We start from the raw sequence: 25,449 nt of genomic DNA on the forward strand, positions 1-25,449 counted from the left end.
TCGATTGTTGTATCGACAATGATAATAGCAATCATTTGTCGCTATCGACGATAAACGACAACCCTAATATCATTATTGTCGCCACGACTTCATTTTGCGAGAACGACAACCTTAATAGGGCCGATTCTCTAAAAACGACTTCACGTCGACTGTTGTATCGACAATGATAATAGCAATAATTCATCGCTATCGACAAAAAACGACAACCCTAATACCGTTATTGTTGCCTCGTATTCATTTTCGACGACGACAACGAATATTTTAATCGGCGTTTGTTTCTTTACCATGGATATGTGGCTACCAGTAAGATTCATAGTATTCCCATTTTTCATGTAGTAATACACAATATTAAAAGTGTATATTTCAAAGGCCACATATTTAATCAATATGCATATTTTGTAGCGGTTTGCATATTTTTCCATTTTCTATGAGAATTACAAAAACTAATCTTAATTATTATTTTTGATATTGAAGTACAAAAATTATATCAAGTTTCCCCTGGCAAAAATTTACATAGTTAATAATAATGAAACAAATTTCAATTGTACATGGGGAAATGAGGAAGCTTAATTTCTAGAAACAATAAACTAAGTACATACATTTCTTTGGTACAAATGGTAAATGTGTTTTTTTTCTTTTGGAGTTTGTCAGTGATACGAATTCCAACACTTTTTTTATAATTATCTCATATATTTTGTATTTTTATTAATAAACTGAAATATCAATTTACAAACAATGTATGTATGTGTAGGCGTAGTTATTAGTGTCTAAGATTGATGATATTAAATAAGAAATAAAGGAGTGGTGAGAATATTGTTTTTTGCAGCGGACTGAGATTGGGATTAATCAGGCTTTTGATTTTAAATTGCAGCGCAATGTTTGCACACACAGTCCATATCTCAATTGTTCTTTCATTCCATATATGAATATCATAGCGTCATTTTGGGTATTTAGGTTGAAAGATCTTAATCCGCATTTCAGCTGTCCCAAAATTATATTAGATAGGATAGGTAGTCTCTTGTTTTTTTCAATACAATTTGAATTTCTGATAATATCTAAATCATAGGATTAGGATCATTAATTGGGTGTGGCTATTTATAAAGGTAACGATCGATGATCACTTGTTGCAAGTTAAATAATCTTCTATGTGTACTTCTGTCAATGTGACTAATGTCTGGAACGATGTTCTCTGTCGCGTTCACGCTCACGATCACGGTCGCGATCACGTTCGCGATCACGGTCCCGCTCACGTTCCCGATCACGATCGGATGATCGATAACGTTCTTCGTAGTAACTACGTTTCGATGGCGCTTCGGTGCCTACGTCTCCGCCCGTAGGCTCTGGTGTTTTTCGAGCTCTTGCCGAGCGGCTGGAGCTATCATCACGATAGTGGTCGTTGGCACTGGGTCGTTCTCGTTCACGGCTTCTTGAGCGATCACGATAACTAAAAATTAAAAAAAAGGAAATAGTTACAAATTAATATTGAGTTATTACCCTGACTGGTCATGCATACATACTTATTAGCTACGACATCAAGTTTACGGGATCTGTATTTGAATGAAAAAGGTTTTAAAATAATGAAACATATTTGTGAAGACAATATGCTATATAAAAATAAGTAGAACCGAATGGCTGAGATAGAGATTTTAAAATTAAATGGTCTGATCCACCACCACAAGGAATCGAATTTATAAAATGATTTAAATAATGTTTAATACCAAAACTTAAAAATATTTCCTCCACAAACTTTTAGTTTCAAAAGAATTTGGAAATATGTCCCACTCAGCGTACGAAAACAAACGAAACAAATAACGGAACGCTCAAACTAACTCACAAACTTTTAAATGTTTATATCCTCCACCATAGTATTACTCTCCATACTATTAATTTTGTCATTCAGTTTGTAAAACCTCGGAATATACATTTTAGACCCTACAACGTATATATATTCTTAATCAGCATAAAATTCTATATCGATTTAACGATGTCCGTCTGTCTATGGCAATCACTCTAGCTTTCGAACGAATTGAAGTAGGTTTATAACATTTAACTCAGATGTGTGTTTAGTCTGCAGGAATTTTGATATTGAAAATGAGGTACAAAGGTCCACGTTTTGGTATAGCCCCCATATAGCTATAACTCCCCATATTCGATATTTTGATGATTTTACCGACACAATTCATAGGAACGGTTACAAATTTGATATTTTTAGTTCGTAGTGGGTACTACATTTTGTGACAGAAAATTGTCTATACAGGTTCACTTTCTCGTATAGCCCCCATATAACGGTACCTCCATACAGGGTGAGATGAAAAAACTACAACCAACTTCAGACTGTTGTCATTTCTAAGCCACTTGTGCGACAGCTATTAAAATTATTCCAGTGACAGCTCATTATATTGTTTACAAGCGTACCAAAGCATTTTGGTGAGAATTTCCAGATAAAAAGTTATTCGTGATGAAGTTCAAGCGTGGTAGTGAGATTTCTTTATACTTGGCTGGAAAACCACAAGTGGCTATCGTTAGAGCACTCCAGCTGTTAAATGTGAATAAATCTTTTGTGTCTCGTACCATCGCTCGTTACCGTGATACTGGTAGCGTAGCCCGACGTCAAGGAAGTAGACGGAAGAAAACAGCAACATCAGCAGAAAGGGTTCGAAAAGTAAAGAAGCGACTTGATCGAACCCCGCGTCGCAGTGACCGAAAAATGGCACGTGAGCTGATCTTACCGCAATATTCCATTCGGTAAATATTGAAAAATTAGTTCGCGGTAAAGCCATTGAATTTCCAAAAAGTGCAACTTACACCGCAATAGAAAGAAAATAGACTCAAAATAGCTGCCGAATTTGGTTTTCTCCGATGTCCAGCAGCCAAACAGGTCAGCTGAAAATGTGCACCTTCGGTCACCAGAACTCAAGCGCCAGCCATAGTGATGGTGTGGGCTGCCACAAACAGCCGATGGTCTCTCTCCGCTCTTATTAAACAACCGTTACATCAGAAAAAATGCCGAATATTATCGCGAAAATATTCTGAAGGCGGTATTAAAACCTTGGGCACGCAAACATTCTGGCCGCAGACCTTGGACATTACAACAGTACTCAGTACCATCGCACTCAGCACGCGCCACCCAAGAATGGTTACAAAATGAGGTTCCTCGCTCATTTCCAGCACACAATGGCCACCAAAATCTCCGGATTCCAATCCGTCGGACTATTGTGTCTGGAGTATTTTGGAAAGCAAGGTTGGCACTAAAAAATACCAAATTGTCGATCACCTCAAGCAAACGCTTCGCCGGGAATGGGCCATTGCGTTTGACTTTGTTGCAGTTTTTTGATGTTAGCGACATAATTCACCGGAATTGTTTCAAATTTTGTATTTGTAGTTCGTTATAGGTACAACAGTCTGTGACAGAAAATGAACTATGCGGGTCCAAGTCTTAGTATAGCCACCATATAACTGTACCTCCCTATATTCGTCCTTGTGTAGACCTCAATATAACACTAACTTCATATATTCGGTATTTTTGTGATTTTAACAGTATTTTTCAATGTATTTTCCACCAAATGGTAAAGGGTATTCAAACAAATCAAAATCACCAAACAAATCAAAATCATAAACATTTCAATTCCAGAAATACACAAACAATACGATTGTCTTAATGTACATATGCTGTTGTTCTTTGGTATTAAACAATTTCTCAAGTACTGCTACTCACAAATTTTAACTACTTCCGTTGAATAACTCGGATGGGATTTGAAAAATACTAAATATCGTATGTTACCTTTATTTGGTAGACATTTCAAAAGCATGGCTATAAAAAATTGTAACATAAACCTCTTCTGCAGCGATCCAATTCACTATACTTTGATTTTAGAGGTTTAGGGGGACCATTTAAATGGGAAACACAAATGTCAGTGAAGAATTTAAAAATTCAATCTTAAATATTGCAAGCTTCCATGTGATTTCTACAGACATATAGATATACAGACAGGAATATATCATGCCTTAAACTATTATTATAATGTATAGTTTTTTTTACGATACAAATGCTGGTTTAAATTCTTCCAAATAAAACTAGCCTTAAACTATAAAACATTTTTAGATGTATGCATGCCACTCGATTATTTGCAGCTGAATACGGTTTGAAGGACTACTCAATACTCCTTTATGACCGTATTCACCTGCAACAACGTCGGCTTATTTACTTACCCTCCAGCATCACGATCTCGTTCCCTTTCGCGATCACGTTCTCTTTCGCGTGATCTTTCACGATATCGTGATGAAGATCTTTCGCGTCGCGGTCTTTGCCGATGTGATCTTTCGCGTGATCTTGACCGTTCGCGTCTGTTGTAGCTTTTTGTTTCAATGCCGTGTAATGTATCTTGTAACGAGCTGATCAATATTTTACAACGTTCATCGTGAGCCACCTTCGATTGTTTGATCAATGAGATTGCTGTGACTAAAGTTTCAATTGCGCTGGAATATTCACCGGCTGCGGCATCAGATACTGCACGCGCAATGGCCGAACTGCTGACGGTGCGATTGCGGCCCATTATTTCTTCAAATTCTGCTTCACTTAATTGAGGTCCCATGGGCTGTTGGGGATCTGGGAACGTTTGTTGCTTAACTGGTCCTGGCGGACCGGGCCAAGGCCCCCGAGGTGCTCCCTGCTGAGCGAAATGGGGAGGTGGACCGTGTTGGGGTGGCATATTCATTCCCTGTTGGGGTCCGGGTGGACCATGTGGTGGACCACCACTCATCGGCGGACCCCCTGGGTGTTGTGGAGGTCCACCGCCTGGCTGATTAAAGAATGCGGGATTTACATGTGGAGCTGGACCACCAGGTGCTCCATGAGGTCCGCCTGGTGGAGGAACACCAGGACCACCCATTTGAGGAGGGCCACCCGGAGGACCCCTTGGTGGACCTTGCATATGTGGTGGTCCCTGTGGTGGACCACCTGGCGGTCCCTGCGGAAAGCCTCCATGCATTGGAGGCCTCCAGTCTGGTCTGGGGCCGCGCATTGGCATGCCGCCGGGAGGTCCCTGAAACTAAAAACACAAATGTCAATTAATTCCTCCAAACGGTTCAATCTAGAAAGCAGCCCTCGAATTTTGAAACATTTACATCGGTTAATTATCTCAACATTCTGAATGCTTAATCTAACAACAGACAATAATGTTCTAATTAAAGGTAACAGTACTAATCATAAAAAAGTTGTAAAATTAAGCGGTTACCATTTGTGGCGGACGTTGCGGTGGCCCATTCATAGGTCCTGGTCGTGGACCATTCGGACGCGGCTGCCCCGGCCATTGTGACTGTTGTTGGCCAAATCGCGGTGGTCCTTGCATCCCTTGTTGCGGTCCCATCGGCGGACCCTGATGCATTGGTGGCTGCATTTGTCCATTGTTTTATTTGGTGGGTGGATGTGGTTTGCAAATGTTGTGCGGTTTTTTTTTTATTAACGTAATTTTTGTTTGTTTTTGGTTTATCAATTTTGTTTACAAGTTGTTGTTGGATGATGAGGATGATGAACATGGAATAAGAAATAATAGACAATAGTAACTATATCATATTGTAAATATATTGCAAATTTATATTATACAAATCTCAACTACTCTATAGACTACGATCTATGTAATGTTGCAATGTACGTAAGACTAAGACATTTGAAAATATGTATGTGTGGTGGTGACTTAATATTATGTTGAAAAAGATATGTATTAATTTTATTTATTTATTAAACATTATGGGCATAACAAAAATAAAATTAAAACGTTAAAAAACATAATCGTTATGTATTCTTTACATAAGAATGCAATTTGATTTTTAGCTGTCTGCAAAGTTTAGTTTTTTTTTTTTTTTGTAAAACATTTAGATTTACTTTTCGTGGAACGAATATGACATTCGAGAACATAACTTAAAGGGAACTATTGCCCCCCTAAATTTTTATGTATCCCAAATGAGAATTGCGTTGCGCTTGGGAAAAATTATAATTATCTTAATATTACGAGCATCAAAAATATCACATATATTGAAATGCATGACACCGTGAACATATAGTCTGTAGCATGATAAACTGCCTGAGGTATTTTCGACTCTTTGAGATATCAGAACATTAGAGATAAACAAAAATCTTATTCAGCTACTTGCAATTTGAGATTCAATTTTTGAATTACATTCTTCTCAAAACAGATAAATGCCATATGACACACCCAAAGTATGGGTCGGAAACACTAGAAAATATTGTGTGAAAACGAAATATAGGAACTTTCTTGAAATACGCACAGCCAAAAGCGCAAATACTACCTCTGTGTTTCTAAAATCTCTGTCCCCGACATTCCAAAACTCAAATTTTTAATGCGCTATATTAGCCTGCTACCCCTACCCCGCGTCTCCCCATATATTTGTTCTGTTCCAGTACCTGCAAGAATCTACTATTTTTGCAAATTATCTCCGATATCATAAAGGAAAAATCGGTTATCATAGTAGAAACTTTTGAATTCTTGTAATTCTGGAACAGATCAACAGATTGTCTTTCAATATTCTCTTGTATTAATTTACTCTTATTTACAAGGTTAGGCCCAGGATTGAATTATGGCAAGATAAGACAAATAAATACAGAGTGAGATGAAAAAACTGGAACCAAATTCAGACTGCTGTCATTTCTAGACCACTCGTTAAAATTGTTCCAGTGACAGCCCCTTATATTGTTTACAAGCGTACTAAAGCATTTTGGTGTGAACTTTCCAGAAAAGAAGTTGTTCGTGATGGAATTCAAGCGTGATATTGTGATTTCTTTATATTTGGCCGGGAAACCACAAGTGGCTATCGTTAGAGTACTCCAGCATGTAAATGTGAATAAATCTTTTGTGTCTCGTACCATCGCTCGTTGCCGTGATACTGGTAGCGTAGCCCGACGTCAAGGAAGTGGACGGAAGAAAACAGCAACATCAGCAGAAATGGTTCGAAAAGTAAAGAAGCAACATAATCGAAACCCGCGTCGAAGTGGCCGAAAAATGGCAAATATTGAAAAATGAGCTCGGGGTAAAGCCATTGAAACTCCAAAAAGTGCTAGAACTTACACAGCAACAGAAAGAAAATAGACTCAAAAGAGCTAAAGAGTTGCTTCGCTTGGCCGAAAGTAGTGAACTACCGAATTTGGTTTTCTCCAATGAGAAAACATTCGTTGTTCAGCAGTTTGTAAACAAACAAAATGATCGTGTTTACTTGCCAAAGGGGTCAGCCGAAAATGTGCACCTTCGGTTGGCCATGGTGATGGTGTGGGTCGCCATAACAGCCGATGGTCGTTCTTCGCTCGTATTAATCGACCGTGGCATCAGAATAAATGCCGAATATTGTCGCGAAAACATTCTGGAGGTTTTAAAGCCTTAGGCACGCAAACGTTTTGACCGCAGACCTTGGACATTCCAACAGGACTCAGGCACCATCGCACTCAGCACGCGCAACCCAAGAATGGTTACAAAATGAGGCTCCTCCAAAATCTCCGGATACCAATCCGTTGGACTATTGTGTCTGGAGTATTTTGGAAAGCAAGGTTGACACAAAAAAATACCAGTGTCGATCACCTCAAGCAAGCGCTTCGCCGGGAATGGGTCAAAATACCGTTTGAAGGCCATAATTCGTACCAAAGGTAAACAATTCGAACAAATCTATGCCTATTCTAAAATTTGATGCTATTTCCGATATTTTTTGCTTTTATGCAATAAAATTAAAAAAAAACTATGGCGTTTGACTTTGTTGTAGTTTTTCATCTCACCTTGTATTTGCCTGCCACCCATACCCCACGCCTTCCTACTTCCAGTACTTGCAACAATCTACTATTTTTACAAATTTTCTCCGGTATCATAAAGGAAAAATCGGTTATCGTACTGGAACAGACCAATTGTCCGTCAATATTCTCTTATATTAATTTACTCATATTTACAAGCAAACAAATATAGATGTTTTGTTCTGTAGGAACAAGCGACGAAATATTTAGTTCAATTGATTATTTTATAAAGAAAGGGGTCGGAATGGAAGAACTGTGTCGGTAAAATTGCAACGTGGCTACAAGAGTTCTTTGAAAAGTCACTGTGCTTTGTGAACTCATTGTAGTCTTCACAGAGAAGCACTGGTTTCAGAATAATTACCCAATGATTTAAAACTGTAACTGTATAACGAAACTAGGCTTTTACAAGTAGTCTTCATATATATTTTATATTTCATGCCGAGATACATTGGTTCTCCAGGGAAAGGTACCCGAATATATTAAACAAGTTTAAGAGGAAAAATTCGTGCTTAAATTAAGTGGAAGTGAAGGAGTGGTCCGATATATTCCGTCTTTACATCAGATTTTGTGTTGGTACAAATATTGGTATGTGCGAAATTTGAAGACAATCGGATTCTTATTTCACATTTTATAAGAGTTATTATTTAAAATGTTGACCCTTTGCGGGGGTGGTACTTGTTTTGGCGATATCAAATAGTATATATGGCTGAGGGTATAAAAAGGGTTACCATAAACAACTTGGGATATAAGATTACCTCTTTAATTCTGCCATGGATTCGAGTTGTGACATATTCTGTCATCTTTTTTCCATTTCATTGCGAATATTTGAGACTTAAATTTAAATACTAAAAAATATGTATGGAATCAGGGACAAAAAAGAGCATCTTCACTTTGAGTCACTTTTGGTTGAATATTCTCCCGTTTGGTAGCACTAATACTGCTAAAGATGGCAATGTTACGGAAAAAGTGGAATATTTACAAAAACCTTAGAAGGGGGTATATTGTTCCTCCAATTTATAGGCAAAATTGTAGTGCTACTACTCCTTTAAAATGATAAATTATTTTTCTGCAATTTTAGAAAATATCCAAGAGCTTTCTTCGCAAGGACACTTCCTCTCTCCTTAAACCTAAATAAAAAAGCCTAAATCAAAATCTCCTATCGGGGAAGACATTCAATGGGACATGTAATGCAACAGCGTTTTTAGTCTTGTATCGACTCTTCACTTGGGCTATGTCATGGATGCATAGACTTTACAAAATCTCAAAAATAACCATAACCATTCATCACTCAATGCTTGAAAGGTAAGCCCGAATTTATATTAGGCAAGTTTTCTTGCGGCAATTCTTTGTTTGTAGGAGAGAGGGGCAAGAGGAATTGAAATAGAAAAAATGGCTCGTACTGGCAATTCTTTTTGCGTTTTTACTTTTATACAAAAAACGATATAACAATGACAGCAAAGCAATAATGAAAAATAAAAATGACTGAAAACAACGAACGAGAACGAGAAAATTTGTCGCAAGTAAACTCGACTTGTCTAAATCAGGACTAAGATTGCGGTAGTAAGACTTGACTGAATTGCAAATCTTTAGAAACTAGAGATATTCCACAGCAAATTACTGCAAGTAACATCCAATTTTACATGAACGAATGATGAATATCTTGGGGAAAGTTGTTATCAATAAATGAACCGATGTTATCCTCATTTCTACAATATTTTTATTGTCTACTTCTATTTGTTTGAATACTAAGGTATTTATTTTTATATAAAATATAAAAAATATATATAAAAAGTATGTCATATATATTCGCAAACAAAAACCAAGGGAACTGATGAGGATTGGTGGCTCTTTCCGAAGCCATGGTATTCCCCCCCCTGCCTTATCCCCTTGGAAACAGGACCATTTTTCTCCACTAATAATCAAACGTTGTTTAAACAAGTTAAAAAGTGTCAGTCTGTTTTGTCGACTGATGTATACTCTCAGCCGATGTTCGATTATTTAAATATATTTAGACTTCTGTTATGATTTTTCAAATGGTTGACCCTATATGGCGTTGGTTTCGAAGGAATGGGTCAATTTCGACCAATTCGGATCGGACCTAAATAAATATGATGTAAATATTGCGACGTGCCAGGTTTGGACTATGTTAGTAACTTCCTTCATTTTACATGAGATATGTGATAATTTTTTGAAAATGTTAAATTGTGCGTGAGTTACTAGATACAGTCGACTGAAGAATTCCATTTTCATGCTTCATCCAATACAAATAAAAATATTGGTATGGGCAAAATTGCAAGAAAATTGAACATTTATATAAAATTTTATGCGAAATCATAAATTACATATTCATCTCAGCTTTCTGGTGGAGAGAAATATTTATTTATAGCAGGTTGGAAAGAATCGCCGACTTGTTTCGCAAGTTATGACAAATATAAAAATTATAAATTGTGAGCCTTTGTGACCAGAAAGGGTTGGAAGACATATATCATATTTACAATTGCGTTAGCAAAAATATTTGGATGTGTGAAATTTAAAGAAAGTTGGATGCTTATATCGCTTTCTTTGAGCGTTTTGTTTTCCAAAAATCTTGAACCCTATGTAGAGGAGGTACCAGAAGAAATGGTGCCATCTCTACCATCTTTATAACCGATATTGTGTTGATGGAAATATTAAGATGTACCAAGTCTGAATGGAATCGAATGTTAATTTCGCGTTTTATGAGCTTCATGGATACGCAAAATTGTTACCCTTTGTGAGGGAGGTACCAGAAGGAGTGGACCGATATATTCCATCTTAATACCAGACCTTGGGTTAATAAAAATATTGTGATGTGCGTAATTTGAAGAGAACCAGATGTTTATTTCGGATTTTATGACCGTTTTGGATATTCAAAACTTCGACCCTTTGTGGGGGTGCCTGATAAATTCCTAATAATAGAATTAATATAAAAATAACGGACGTAATTGTTCAGCATATAATGTTTCAAAATTTAATAATTAAAATAATTGGTAAAATTAATGCAATTTCTAGAAAAAATGGTTCGATTTGTACCATCTTTATAACATATCTAGTGTTGAAAGAAATATTGATTTGTACCAAATCTGAATGGTATCGGATGTTAATATCGTGTTTTATGAGCTTCACGGATATTCAAAATTTTGACCCTTTGTGAGGGAGGTACTTGATGGAGTGGACCGATATTGTCCATTTTCGCACCTGACGTAGTGCAATATTAGGATTTGCAAAGTTAGAGCAAAATCGGATTATTCTTTTTTTTCAGTGCAGAAAATTATTTTCTTTGAAAATGTTGACATTTTGTTTGGGAGGTACCAGAAGGAGTGGAAAGATATTGCTCATCTTCGAACTCGATCTAAGATTGACAATAATATTACCATGTACCAAGTTTGGATCAAATCGGATACTCCCTTCTGGCAAAAGACATAAAGTAAAATTCAAATAGTTTTGCCTGATCTAACGACGTTGTTTGTTATTTTAGTCCATTGTGGAAAAAAGGTTTTAAATCCAAACCAAAGATAGTACTTACTTAAATGCAAGGTTTAGAAGAAAACTTCAGCGGAATTTGAACTCTCAGAAGCCGACACATGTAACTTCAATTTCTACCCCCTTTTTCATAATCAGTGGTAGCGATTAGCTTTTAAGGCGTAACAAAGAATATTAGACTACAATTCCAAAGTTTTTTATGTTCCAGACTGTGATACACGACCAATTTTGTAGAACACCGTGTAACAGCTTAAAAATACTAGAATATATTTGTGGTAGCTTGCGATCAACACTACCACATAGTTCTAAAAATTACATCAAAATTAACAATACTTAAGTAAATCACTCGAAATTCGTTTCGTTTAGGACAAAAAAAAAGCAGGTGCAGGGATAAATCTAAATATGATTAAAATATTTAATTAGAAGACTTTCAGCGAACTTTTTTGAAAATGTTGCAGTGTTTTCAGCAAAATTATTCAAATTTGATGCAACAAAGAACGAAGGTAAACGCGTTTTTATTCTTTGAGAATGAAAAACTGGAAGTATACCCCCAAAAATAAAAATATTAATTCACTGAAATTTAGTTTTAATTTTTATTTGCTTGTTTTCATTTTTTCCATTAACAAAATAGTATTATCTGACAGTAGGTAATAAATTGATATCATTTTGGTTTCAATTTGAATTTCAAAAATAATAGGCAACAACAATGGAACAACAACATTTAAACATATGTATGCAAAGACATATCTCATCTATCATCACAATTTGTACTTAGATTTGAAGTTAAACAATTCCAACATATTCATTTTTTTATAACATATTTTTTTGTTATAGATTATAAGTATAGGTTTTTTAAGTACTAAGTACATATCACTGATATTTACATGGGTAATATGTGAGTATGTGTTGTTGTATATAAAAAGATATGAATGAAAAAAGTTGTTTGTTTAAAAAAGAAACATCATGCAATCTTACGATACTAAGAGTTTATGAAATAACAAAAAAAAAATATATAAATATGGTATCACATTTCAAAATTCTTTTGAGTGACTTTGATGTCTGTTGTGGCACGTTCTAAGTAATTTTTATTTTTCTTTTTTATTAACAACAGACATCACCACACGATCGAAAAAAAAACAAACAAATTAATTGGCAGAGAAAGATATTGACAACAAGATATCACTTAAAAATACATCTCTAAAAATACTTGTTTATTTTCTTTACATGGTAACTTGTAGTTTTCTTGAATTTTGGTGGAAATTGAATTGAAACAATGAGAAGAGAAGACATAATTTGGTTGTGGGTGTCGTTGAGTTTTGTTAATACTAACAAAAAGAAACAGGTTTTTGTTTGAGGCAACAATGAGTTTGCCGCTATCACATATCACAGATTTTCTTAAACAGCAATGTTTTTGTTTTACTGTATTTATATAAACAATGGATAGACTTAATATTATAAGTGATTAGATTCAGTTAAAAAGATAATAATTGCTACCGATTATTTATGTTTAATTGCTCTGAAATACATTTCATTCTTATGTTTAGCAAGAATTTAGAAAAGGAAACATCAATTCTCTACAATATTAAATTTGTATTAATTTTCAGGATCTTCTTTTGTTGCAAAGGAATGGTAGAATTAACAAAAAATAAATGAACAAGAAATGTATAGGAAATGAAACTTAAAGGCATTCAGAACAATTGAGATAATGTTAAAGAGGATATACAAAACAAATAGAAGATATGTATTGATAAAATAAAATAAAAATGAATAAGTGAAGAAAACCCATTACCACTTCAGTTATAAATTAAAAATATTGTAATTAAATGAAGAAGTAAATAACAACATGGAGTTATCCTTAATGTAGTAAACATCAGTCTTTTGCGTGTGTAGGAATACAAATTTAAACACTACCCATAGTTTATAATAAACAATACTTGTAATAATGGACAAATATAGAGCTATGATACGTTCTATGGTACTCGCTACACTTGCTTGTTATTTGACAACATACCTGCATTCTTGGAGGTCCCTGGCCTACTGGCGGTCCTTGGGGTGGCATATGCTGTGGCCTAAATTGACCTGGTGGCATATTTGGATTCATAGGCATACGTGGCTGATGTCCTGGCGGTACGCCTTGTGGTCCACCCGGGTGTGGTGGCATTGGGCCTCCTGGCATCATATTTGGTGGCGCCGGGCCTCTTGGTGGTCCATTTTGTTGTGGCGGCGGTACTGGACGAGTTTTCTGTAGACTCTCAAATTGATTTAAGGCCTGCTTTGTTGGATATGTGACAACTGGCGCCTGGCCATGCAACTCTTTTTTCGGCAAACGCTCCAAAACCAAGCGCATACTATTTTCCGAAGCCAATGATACAACACTGAATCCTTTGGACTGGCCATTGGCCCGATTCTCGAAAAACTTTACTTCTTGAAAATCAGTGACTCCAATATCGCGTATAGCATTGGCAATATCTTGATCGGTTGTCCACTAAAACAAAATTAACAAAGATTAGATTTATTCAAAGCAATTGATACCAAAATGAAAATCGAATAGGTGTTTTGAGAATAATTAGAAGAAAAACCACATCTACAAAATCGGTCAACGAAATACTTATTATACCCTTCACCATAGTAAGGAGGGTATATTATGTTTGTCATTCCGTTTGTAACACCTCAAAACATACATTTTAGACCCCACAAAGTAAATTATTCTTAACCAGCATAAAATTCTATGTCCATTTAGCGATGTCCTTGCGTCTGTGGCAACCGAACGAAATGAACTCCTTAAATATTGAGTTTTCGGCGTTTTTAACTATAATTTGTGGTCACTCTTTTAAGCATTAATTAATAAATATTTTAAAATGGCCATAACTCCTTAAATATTGAGTTTTTGCGATATTATTCACCGGAATTGTTTCAAATTTGGTATTTGAAGTTTGTAATGAATACTACAACCTATGACAGAAAATTATCTGTGCAGATCCACGTTTTGGTATAGCCCCCATAAAACGGTACCTCCCGATATGCGGTATTTTGATAATTTTAGCGACATTATTCACCGGAATTGTTTTAAATTTGGTATTTGAAGGTCGTAATGGAGACTACAGCCTATGACAGAAAGTCTGTGTCTGTGCAGATCCACGTTTTGGATCGGTATTTTAATGATTTTAGCGACATTATTCACCGGAGTTGTTTCAAATCAGGTATTAAGTTCGTAATGGATACCACAACCAATGACAGAAAATTGTCTGTGTGGGTCCACGTTTTGGTATAGCACCCATATAACGGTACCTCCCGATATTGGGTATTTTCATGATTTTAGCGACATTATTTAACGGAATTGTTTCAAATTTGGTATTTGAAGTTCGTAATGAATACTACAACGATGAATACTACAATACTATGAGAGAAAATTATCTGTGCAGATCCACGTTTTGGTATAGCCCCCATAAAACGGTACCTCCCGATATGCGGTATTTTGATAATTTTAGCGACTTATTCACCGGAATTGTTTTAAATTTGGTATTTGAAGGTCGTAATGGAGACTACAGCCTATGACAGAAAGTTGTCTGTGCAGATCCACGTTTTGGATCGATTTGATTTTAATGATTTTAGCGACATTATTGACCAGAATTTTTTCAAATTAGGTATTAAGTTTGTAATGGATACTACAACTTATGACAGAAAATTTTCTGTGCGGGTCCACGTTTTGGTATAGCACCCATATAACGGTACCTCCTGATATTCGGTATTTTCATGATTTTAGCGACATTATTTAAGGGAATTGTTTCAAATTTGGTGTTTGAATTTCGTAATGGCTTCTACAGCCTATGACAGAAAATTGTCAGTGCAGGTCCACGTTTTGCTATAGCCCCCATATCGGTATTTTAACGATTTTAGCTACATTATTCACCAATTTTTTGCATTTGAATGTTGTATTGGCTTATAACAAAAGTTGTTTATACAGGTCAATGTCGTCGGCTACATTCCGTATTTTCAAGATTTTAAAAGAGTTTTTAACGGATTTTACTTTTTGAAAACTGTCAAATTCGTTGCAAATTGTGGAGGGTATTCAAAGTTTGTAAGTAAGAGATTTTTTACTTGTTTTGGATTAAAATAGTGTATTAACCATCTTTATAAACGCTATCCTTTTAGTTGAATATTTAAAACCCATTATGCGGACATATTTTATAATAAAATGCTATTGGACTTAAATATTTACATGATAATAAAACTTCCCCTATTCATATGGCTAGGGAGCCTCTTATTATTTATATTTGTGATTATACACAATTTTTAATATTGTTTTTTTATGATAATAGTTACAACTTCGAAGGATACCCATAAAAAACAAGCGAACCTTCTTTTCGATTGAAATTAAAACAAATTCCCGGTAGAATGTTAAAACTGTTATGTTATAGGTATTCAATTTACATCTGCGGTTTGGAGGTGCTACATTTATTTTTAGATTAAGTTTTTTTGGGCAAGTTCGTGCGATCACAACTTTAATACCAATTTAATTTCATTTTTCTTAGGCAGAATGCTTGTTAAAACACTATGCCACGTCCTTGACCAACTTTTGCAAATAAACAACACTTACCCAAGTCAAATTTCCCACATACAATTGAAAACGCCTACCAGCTTGATTGGGAGCCAAACTACCAGCACCTTGATGGTAGACTCCATTTGTTCCGGCATTTGCAGCACCACCCTCTGCGCCATTATTGCCTGCGCTGGGACTTTCTCCACCACCCGTTGCTGGTGCTATTGCAGCACCACTACTGGATGCTTCTGGCGCCCCTCCTATATCATCATACAAATCAACCCCATCGCCAGCAAATTCATCCTACATTTAGCAATAAACACATTAGAAGCAAGTTTTTTGTTTAATTATCTGTCCATTCGACTTACCTGATTTTGTGTATCTAAATCTTCTGCATAGAGATCCAATACCACGCCGTCAGCCATATTTGTTTGTTTCGCCTATTTTATATAAAATTATTTTCCCAATATGGTCCGAAGAATAGTTATCCGCCGCAGACACACTATATTAAGTGTGGCAGTGTGACGGAGGATTAAAATCTTTTCCACTCTTTTCTCAAATATTTTTTCTACACATACATACGCGTACCACTTTTACGCGAGCACACACCGACCCGAAACCGGTGACAGCTTGCACCTTTTCAACTTTACCTCGTTTCACTAGAACTCCTTATGTACAGTTCTTTTTCCCAAATAACTAATAATTGGAGCAATTGTTAATGCATTCACTGATTCTATGTTTTTTAACTTTTTCATAAACTATATGAACTTTTATAAATTTTACGTTTCTTGGACAAAAATTGATTTATCTTTTTTTCCTGGCGAATTTGAAGCCAAAATTTCAGCGAATGAAAAAATAAAATGAAATCACAATGAGTGAGACAAATATAATTTGTTATACTGGCTGGTTATCGATCACATTTTCGGATAACCACATCCGTCTTGCAGGGTTGCCACTTGGTTGTCACGTTTGAAAAGTGTTGGCAATACCAATTGTTGCCAAAACAGAAATATTCCGGGGGCTGGATTCTCGGTGTAAGAAAACATAATATACATAATATTTTCTTTATAAAATTTATCATTTGACAATTTTTTTCCTTTATAAAAGTGCAACAACGCTTGGTAACATTAGTACGTCATGAAGTGTTTCGTAAAAATAAGTAGATTTTATATGTTTTGTTATACGGCGCAAATCAGAGGTTGTAATAATATGTATTTTAAACATTTTTTACAAATTTCAATAATTTTTCATTCAAGAATTTCAATTGCAAAATCGGTTTGACAGTTCATTGTCCCAGCAGCTGTGTCGATGCAACTACCTGTATAATATAATATAATATAATATAATATAATATAATATAATATAATATAATATAATATAATATAATATAATATAATATAATATAATATAATATAATATAATATAATATAATATAATATAATATAATATAATATAATATAATATAATATAATATAATATAATATAATATAATATAATATAATATAATATAATATAATATAATATAATATAATATAAGTTAGTTATTATACTTCATGTTTTTAAAATTTTTTTACAAATTTAAAAAAAAATTCATTTAACATTTACAATTCCAAAGTTGGTTTGACAGATCATTGTCCTAGCAGCTGTGCCGATGCGACTACCTGTATTCTTCTACCATGTCATTGAGCAAAAATTACAATAACAATGGGAGTCGTGTTGCAGCATAAACTTCTTTATTTGATGTCCCAAAAATGGTCAAATGTAAATTTTGTAGTTCTTCCTTAAATATAAGCATACAACTGGAAAGAAATTTAGATTTCATTCCGACAAAGTTTTTAGCTTAAGATACGATAAATAAAATAAATAAAAATAAGTATTTTGTACAAAATTATTATTTTTTTTTAATATTTTTTTACAAAATATTTTACTATAGTGGGGAAATAGTATGTTCCCAAACTGTAAGAATGTAAAAGTATTTAGTACCATAACCAATTTCACCTTTATGAAATCGACAGAATTGCCAAAATAGTAGAGTCTTGGAACAGAGCAAAATTGTAAACAAATCATATTAGAGAAAACGAAGTAGTTCAAACGACATTGAGAACATTGTATAAAAGAAAGAAAGAACTAAGTAATAATTAAATCGATAGTTGAAAACGATATTAAATTATCGATTGCAACCAAATTGCCATCGGGTGTTTGTCAGATCTATAAGGAATATAACAATAGTTTTGTTCATTTGGGGCATTTAGGAGCAAGTAGCCAATTAAAAATATGTGGGCATAGGGCAAATACGATATAAGACTACTGAAAATATAACTACGTGCTCAAAAGTTATCAAGTCAGTTAATAAGCCATTATTTAATTTTAATTTGCATTACACCTTAGCACCGTTTTCTTCCAGACGTTTTATTTCCTAGGATTTTTGTCCGCCTTTCTTCAATTAAAATGGACAAAATATTTGGGGCAAACCTAGAATTTGTTCGGGAAGATGATTACGTAGAATATTTCATATTTCCCAAATTGGATTTGGATAAAAATGAAGACAATGCGGTTCGCAAACAGTTGGAAGAAACACGCACAAAATGCATGAGCATTGTGGAGAAGTTGACAAAGGAGCGTGATTATATATGGCACAAAGATGAATTTGAATTGCGTGTGCGAACTTGTTCCCCACAGGAATTATTGCTTAACGATGAGTCAACGACGACAACAAAGGAAAAGGCAGCAAATATTACCCGAAAACCATCCGACCAAGGTATGTTTGCATTTGAACACATATCATATGTTGGTACATACATATGTATGTATTGGGCACACTACAAATTTGTTCATCTGTATGTGCTCATTTCATAAAAAGGGGTCAATGTAAGAGGGTGGAAATTGTGATGCTGCCATATATTTGGGTGTGCATTATTGAGGCGTCAACAAAAATGAATAAGTCAAAAATCCCGCGTCTGTTCATCAATGCGTACCTAAATTTGTTTGTGAATATTCTCATGAATTGGCGCTTAAATCAAATTTGAGAATGATGCATGGGTTTTTTGATTGCCGCTTATGACATAGTTGTCCACTATGTTGCTTTTGGCTAAATAAGTCATTGTATTGTAGGAATGTATTCAAACTCTCAATAATAAGTATTTTATAGCCAAGCAAAGTATTTGCCAACCTTCACTGGAAAAAAAATTATATTACCCAAGCTGCGCATTGATGAGGACATCCCATCTTTCATTTAAGGACATCACTCAAAAGCATATCAAAGTATTTGCAAATACGAATAAAAAATGGTTTATTTATTTTAGAACAGTGTTGGCTTGTTTGTTCGGGATACCATAATATGGTCAGGCTTAATCCCTTTATTGTTGTTTTTATTTATTATTTTTTCAATATTTAATTGTTATGATCACTAATGTGTGGAAATGTGATTTGCACCTGTTTTCCAGAAATAACTTTGAATGAACTCATATTTATTTGTTTTTTTTTATTAATTGCGGCATTGATTGTTTTCTACATTTCAGATCGATTGCCACCACATTTGCATGGCGTTACTCATTATGGTGATAATATAGCCGATGAATGGTTTATTGTATACTTATTAAGCAAAATTTCCCAGGAGTTACCTACGTTGGTAGTGCGTGTCATAGATTCAGATGGAGAATTTCTTCTAATCGAAGCCGCTGACTTTTTGCCTAAATGGGCCAATCCCGATACTTGCGAACAGCGTGTGTATATATGTGAAGGTTTTGTTAACTTGGTTCAGAACTCTCCCACAAATACATCAAAAATAATGCCTATCTCCGAAGCGGTAGAAAGAATTCACAATAATCCCACACTCTATAAGGTCTCTAAAGAAATACAGAATTGTATTACAGGCAGAATAAAAGAATTCGATAGCACCAAGAATGATGCTCTTCATCATCAAATTGTGCGCCTTCCTTTGGGCGTTGCCATGTTATTAAAAACGAATCCATCATTTATTTCGGCAGCAGTCCGATCATTTTGCGAACGGGATCCGATTGATTTGAAAGCATGCCGCTCGATGCGTTATTTCCCTCCCGAACAGAGAGTTCGAACTAATGTTTGCTTTACCAAGTGTCTATATGCCATGATTATGCATAGCAATTATGTTCCAGATCGTAATATTGGTTGGAATTTATCGGGCAATCCTAATTCCGAGGAATATAAAGAGGATTTGCTGGGCATTAAAGTTGCTTGTGGATTCGAAATATTAGCATCTCAGGCCAAAGATGCAAACAGTGAAGATAAATCACCAGCGTGGAAGGCATACGTCAGAAGTTTACAAGCCAAAGGATATTTTAGAGATAACATTGAGGGATCCGTTGAATATCAACGTTTGCTGGAGCAAGCCAAAAATTATTACAAGGATAATCAAAGTCGTTTTCGTACTGCACCATTAGTTGGTAAAGAAATCCTAGATTTATTGCGATCGACGGAAGTAAATATCGAAGAGTTGAGAGATGAGGAAAATAATTTGAGGGTAAGTATTCCATGTTGCGTTTTATCTGCTAGGAAAAGTCAATGCCTAAAATGCATTTTTGGATGTCTTGAAATTAATTAAATTAAATTAATTAAAACAAGTTAAAAAGTATCAATCGGTTTTCCCGACAGATGTATAACCCCAGCCTTGAGTTATGACTTTTCAAACTGTTAACCCTTTATGGGGGAAGTTCCGAAGCAGTTGGACAATATTGACCAAATCGTATCTGACCTAAGACTGAAATAAATATTACAACGTGCCAGATTTGGACTATATCGACTACTTCATGTATTTTATATGTGAGATATGTGCATATTTTTTGAAAATGTGGAAATATGGGTGAAGTAACAGATATAGCGGACCGAAGTATTCCATTTTAATACTTCACTAACACAGATAAAAATATTTATACGAAATCATAAATTTATTTAAATATTAGATACAGCAAGTTGTAAAGAATAGCGTAATTGTTTCGCAAGTCATGACAGATATAGGTATTGGATATTGTGACTCTTCGTGGGTGAGGTACCAGAAGGGATTGACAGATATATATGATCTTCACAACAGATTTTGCGTTAACAAAAATATTTGGATGTGTGAAATTTGAAGAGAGTTGGATGCTTATTATGCTTTCTTTGACCGTTTTGTTTATTCGCAAAAAAATCTAGAAGCCTATGTGGGGGAGGTACCAGAATAAAACGTCCGATCTATACCATCTTTATAAAATATCTTGTGTTGATGGAAATATTGATATTTACCAAATCTGAATGGAATCGGATGTTAATTTTGCGTTTTATGGGCATGTATAACATTTGAAGAGAACCGGATGCTTATTTCGGATTTTATGATATTTTTGGTTATTCAAAATTTTGAACCTTTGTGGGGGAGGTACCAGAAGAAATTGTCCGATCTCAACCATCTTTTTAACAAATCTTGTGTGGATAAAAATATTTAGATTTGCCAAGTCTGAAGCGGATGTTAATTTCGCGTTTTAGGATATTCAAAATTTAATAAAAAAATTTGGTGTTGTGTCTAATTTGAAGGCAATTGGACACTTACATCGCATTTTATAAGAGCTATTATTATTCAAAATGTTGACCCTTTGCGGGGGTACTTGATGGAGTGGAGCGATATTGACCGTTTTCGCACATGACCTAGCACTGATGAAAATATTGAGTTTTGCAAAGTTGGGGCAAAATCGGATTATCCTTTCACTTTCCGTGCAGTAAATTATTTTCTTTGAAAATTGTGACATTTTGTGTGGGAGGTACCAGAAAGAGTGGACCGATATTGCCCATCTCCGAACTCGATCTAAGTTTGACAATAATATTACGATATACCAGGTTTGGATCAAATCGGATACTCCTTTCGAGAGTTATTGTGCGCACCAGCCAGCCAGACAGACAGGCGAACGCACATCGCTGGATCGACTCCAAATGTCCTGAAACGGATTTTGTCCAAAGAGACCTGGGGTCTAAAACCATTATTTCGGCTATAACCACTCTAGCCATATAGCTGAGGGTATAAAAACGTGAGATAACCTACTTCTCAGTTTGCATTATCTAATAACAGTATGACTGCCTAATGTTGTGGTAGTCGTTTAAAGCCTTATTCCGAAAAAGTGTTTTTTCTTGGGGGACGGACTTAGGTTCCCGGAAATTTGTGCCGAAAGTCTGCGTTTAAGACCCGAATCTATTTAACCGATATAGACAATAAAGGTATCAAAAATACTTTCCCGGAATCAATGTACAAATACCTATCTCTGGAAAAGAAAGAAACTAAACTAGAGTTAACCCATAATAAGTTCCAAAGTCAATATTTTATATATATTCATTTCACGAAATCTTGCACACAAAACAAATATTCGATTCAAACTGATTTTGGCCTTGTTTTATTGGGTTAACTTAACTCAAACATATGCATAAAATAGTTTGTTGCTCTTTTTTCACAACTTGTTTTCGATTTGAGACTGATTTCTACATTCCCATTAAAATATTACGTTGTTTGCTTTCTTTCAGCCAAGTGATAGTGATGATTGGCTTAACATCAGTGCGGAACAATTGGATGCTATGCTGCTTGATCGTTACGGTCCCAAAAAACTTTACAAATCGAATGGAGATATTAATGCTGAAGAGTTCACTAAAAACATTTCAGAATTTCTCGAAAAAGAATCGGCACTGGAAGGTGTTGAACGTGATTCTGACGACTATAGTACAGGGGAAGAAGAGAAACATGCCGAGGAACAACGTAAAAAGAATGATGCTACATCGTCAAAAACAAAAGTGAAAAAGAATCATTCAATGCGCCAGGCAATGCGTAAAAATCCTGTCAATTTGAACAAATCAAACAATTCAGAACATGAAGATAGCTTTACTACGCAGGTGAAGAGTTTCTTAGATTTTGTCATACCCGAAGACAAATGGGACTCAAATTCGGAAATGAGTGACTACGAAGATGAAGAGGATATGGAGCGTAATTTTGCAGCCATGCACGAAGTAGATAAACAAATTGATGCCGACATTAAGGCCTATATGGATCAAATGGATCGTGAATTAGCCAATACAACAATTGGCAAATCTTTTGATAAAACTAAAACACATAGCAAAGCCAAGTTGGCCACAGCCGAGGAGTTTGATGACATTGAAGATTTCGAACCCATTAATATTAATGTGAATACTTTGAAAAATATGATGGACAGTTATAAGTCGCAAGTTGGCGGCAGTGGTCCAGTGTCAAATCTTCTTAATGCAATGGGTGTTGGTATGTCTGCAGCTGCTGCTGAAGCCATGGCCGGAGATGATAAGGATGATTTGAAAGAATCATCTGTATAAAATCACATATCTACATTTTCAATTTTGTATAAAGTATTTTGCTAAGCATTTCTTTGTATTTAAATGAAAACGGAATGGAAAAACAAGTTAAAAGGTGTAGCCCCGGAATACACTTTTTTCATTTACAATTTAAAGCCGTCGCAGTTTCCAATACAGGGTACTTATATTTAAATATCACTCATTTGAGGAAAATTTTAAAATAATTTTCGCTCTCTACACTCTATATTTATGAAAAGATAAAATAACGCAATTTTTTTTCCTAACAATTGTGATTTTTCAATAAAAGTTTTACTCTGGCTTAGTGAATGTGTGAAGTTTTAATAAAATTAATTCGTACGAATTTAAAGGTTTCATATTTAATGTATTCCGTTATTTTTTGCCATGGTCCGACATATCTTTCCAACTTGTGACCTGTTGAATTAAACAGTTTGCAGTGCCTCATGTCCAATTAATGTCTATTATCGAACCATAAACAACAGTACCCATGAATTTTGTTTGTTATTATCGTCGGATATCAAGGTATATCAAAAAGGCATCGGATTGTAATTTTTCGCTATACCTAGTACACGATTTTTATAAGTCATAGTTCATTCTATTTTTCTCGACCTTCCTCTTAGTATGAGTAATTATACCCTACAACACTATGTGTTGGGGGTATTATAAGTTTGATTGGGCCAGAATTTATGTAACACCTCGAAATATTGGTTTCCCATATAGGAAAGTATATATGGATCTTCCTAGCTCGCCGAGCTGAGTCGATCTAGCTATGTATGTCCGTCCGTCCGTCTGTCCGTCTGTCCATGTTAATTTGTAATCACTCTACAGGTCGCAATTATGGCCCGATCATCACGAAATTTAGAATGGAGGTGGGGCTTAGGTCAGAATAGAACCCTATTTCTTTTGGAGATGATCGCATAATATTTAGGGGTTGAAATGGACCAAATACTGAAAAAATGTCGGATTTTGCAGTAGCTATACAGGTCGCAATTATAGACCTATCGACGCGGAATTTCGCATGTAGCTAGAGTTTAGGGCGGAGAAGAAGCCTACCAATTTCGGTGGTCATCGGATAATATTTAGCGGGTAAAATAGACCATATCTTTTGTGTTGAAAAAATTCAACATTTTTCATGAAACCGCGAATATTTTAAATACCGGCGAAATCCCAAAGCCATGGTAAGGTTACTTCTGACCTTTACATTGATGTTAACATCCAACAAATCGGATATATAGCGAAATATGTGCGATATATATGTCTATAAAAGAAGATATGCTTGAAAGATCTCTTATATGTCGAGAACGGCTGAACTGATTTCGACAGTTCTCATTAATTCAGAATGGCCTCTTGGCAGGAAAGAAAAAACGTCTAAAAAATCGCATAAAAATATCTCTATGAAGATGAAAATATTGATTTTTTAAAATTTTCTCATATTTTTTCAATTTTGTCATATTTTTGGCATATTTTCATTTTGAATTAAACATTTGGTAATATTTCTACAGCTAACAAAACTAAGTAGTTAGGATATCAAGATATCATATACAGATCGCATTTATGGCCCGATCTTTACGAAAATTTGCATGGGTATAAGATGAGGGTCAGAATAGATGCCTACTCTTTTTGGAGATGATCGCAATATATTTAGGGGTTGAAATGGACCAAAAAACTGCAAAATTGTAAGCAGGTTGTAATTATCAACCGATTCTCACGCACATTTGAATAGGGGTTACCGGAAATTGCAAAAGCCAAGCAGTTTTGGATGGCCATCCAAAAATATTCAATGTGTGAAGGAGTTTGCCAACTTTTGTAGACAAAATACGAAAATGTCCATTCCAGTGACTTTTTGGAGAATTCACAAATACTGGAAAGACGCACTTCTGACTATTTCGTTAACGCTGATTTCGTTGAAGAATATAGTCAAATGTCTGTATCTCATATAGATGCGTTTCAGTCAAAAACCAATAATAAATGTTAATCTTTTGTCACTTCTGAGAGATTATAGGTCTTTGGGACATATTGGTTCCAGATCTAGGAAGACCATTTAAATTAGTTTAAGTTGCCATTGTTCGAAAATTAGAGAACGAAACCTGATGGTTTTCTTTTATTATATGTCACAATATCTTGTGGAATTCTTTCGAGTATCTCGCCTATATAAACTGTATCGTTTATTATAGTGTTGTAGGGTATTCAACGGTCGGCCCCGCTCGACTGTAGCCTTTGCTTACTTGTTCATTCGTAATTCAGTAAAAATTACACTACCATCGATATTTTTATTTTTGAAAAAAAAAAACTT

The 25,449-nt window shown here is 35.1% G+C and overlaps 2 protein-coding genes across 6 annotated transcripts; one reads left to right on the forward strand and one right to left on the reverse strand.

Moving 5' to 3' along the window:
- Window positions 1–357: 357 nt before the first annotated feature.
- On the reverse strand, window positions 358–16,712 carry LOC101892287 (cleavage and polyadenylation specificity factor subunit 6). 4 transcript variants are annotated; one of them, XM_005187493.4, is made up of 7 exons: window positions 16,199–16,711; window positions 15,888–16,133; window positions 13,302–13,775; window positions 5,235–5,390; window positions 4,210–5,048; window positions 1,518–1,547; window positions 358–1,444 (listed from the first exon to the last, which is right to left on the reverse strand). In XM_005187493.4, exons 1-7 carry the CDS (start codon window positions 16,253–16,255, stop codon window positions 1,168–1,170), a joined length of 2,079 nt encoding a protein of 692 aa, XP_005187550.1. In that variant the 5' UTR covers window positions 16,256–16,711; the 3' UTR covers window positions 358–1,167. The 4 variants fall into 4 exon arrangements, with proteins under 4 accessions (XP_005187550.1, XP_005187552.1, XP_005187551.1 ...); XM_005187495.4 differs by lacking the exon at window positions 5,235–5,390 and having other exon boundaries at window positions 16,199–16,712; XM_005187494.4 differs by lacking the exon at window positions 1,518–1,547 and having other exon boundaries at window positions 16,199–16,709.
- A 1,301-nt stretch (window positions 16,713–18,013) lies between these two features.
- On the forward strand, window positions 18,014–23,465 carry LOC101892119 (protein ecdysoneless). Of its 2 annotated transcripts, none has more exons than XM_005187492.4 (4): window positions 18,014–18,171; window positions 18,235–18,588; window positions 19,349–20,328; window positions 22,347–23,465. In XM_005187492.4, the coding sequence occupies exons 2-4, from the start codon at window positions 18,279–18,281 to the stop codon at window positions 23,157–23,159; spliced, it is 2,103 nt and encodes a 700-aa protein (XP_005187549.2). In that variant the 5' UTR covers window positions 18,014–18,171; window positions 18,235–18,278; the 3' UTR covers window positions 23,160–23,465. The 2 variants fall into 2 exon arrangements, with proteins under 2 accessions (XP_005187549.2, XP_019893752.2); XM_020038193.2 differs by having other exon boundaries at window positions 18,027–18,171; window positions 18,251–18,588.
- Window positions 23,466–25,449: the final 1,984 nt, after the last annotated feature.

Source organism: Musca domestica, unplaced genomic scaffold (assembly GCF_030504385.1).
Source record: "Musca domestica strain aabys unplaced genomic scaffold, Musca_domestica.polishedcontigs.V.1.1 9, whole genome shotgun sequence".
NCBI lineage: Eukaryota > Metazoa > Arthropoda > Insecta > Diptera > Muscidae > Musca > Musca domestica.

Excerpts from the sequence above, each read along its gene's own strand:
- LOC101892287 (XM_005187493.4), bottom strand. The coding sequence starts at position 16,255 with ATGGCTGACGGCGTGGTATTGGATCTCTATGCAGAAGATTTAGATACA. Across the intron at positions 5,391-13,301 it reads AGGGACCTCCAAGAATGCAG|CCACCAATGCATCAGGGTCC; the intron begins GTATGTTGTCAA and ends GGACAAATGCAG. Across the intron at positions 1,548-4,209 it reads CGAGATCGTGATGCTGGAGG|ATCCCGTAAACTTGATGTCG; the intron begins GTAAGTAAATAA and ends ATTCAAATACAG.
- LOC101892119 (XM_005187492.4), top strand. The coding sequence starts at position 18,279 with ATGGACAAAATATTTGGGGCAAACCTAGAATTTGTTCGGGAAGATGAT. Across the intron at positions 18,589-19,348 it reads CCGAAAACCATCCGACCAAG|ATCGATTGCCACCACATTTG; the intron begins GTATGTTTGCAT and ends TCTACATTTCAG. Across the intron at positions 20,329-22,346 it reads ATGAGGAAAATAATTTGAGG|CCAAGTGATAGTGATGATTG; the intron begins GTAAGTATTCCA and ends GCTTTCTTTCAG.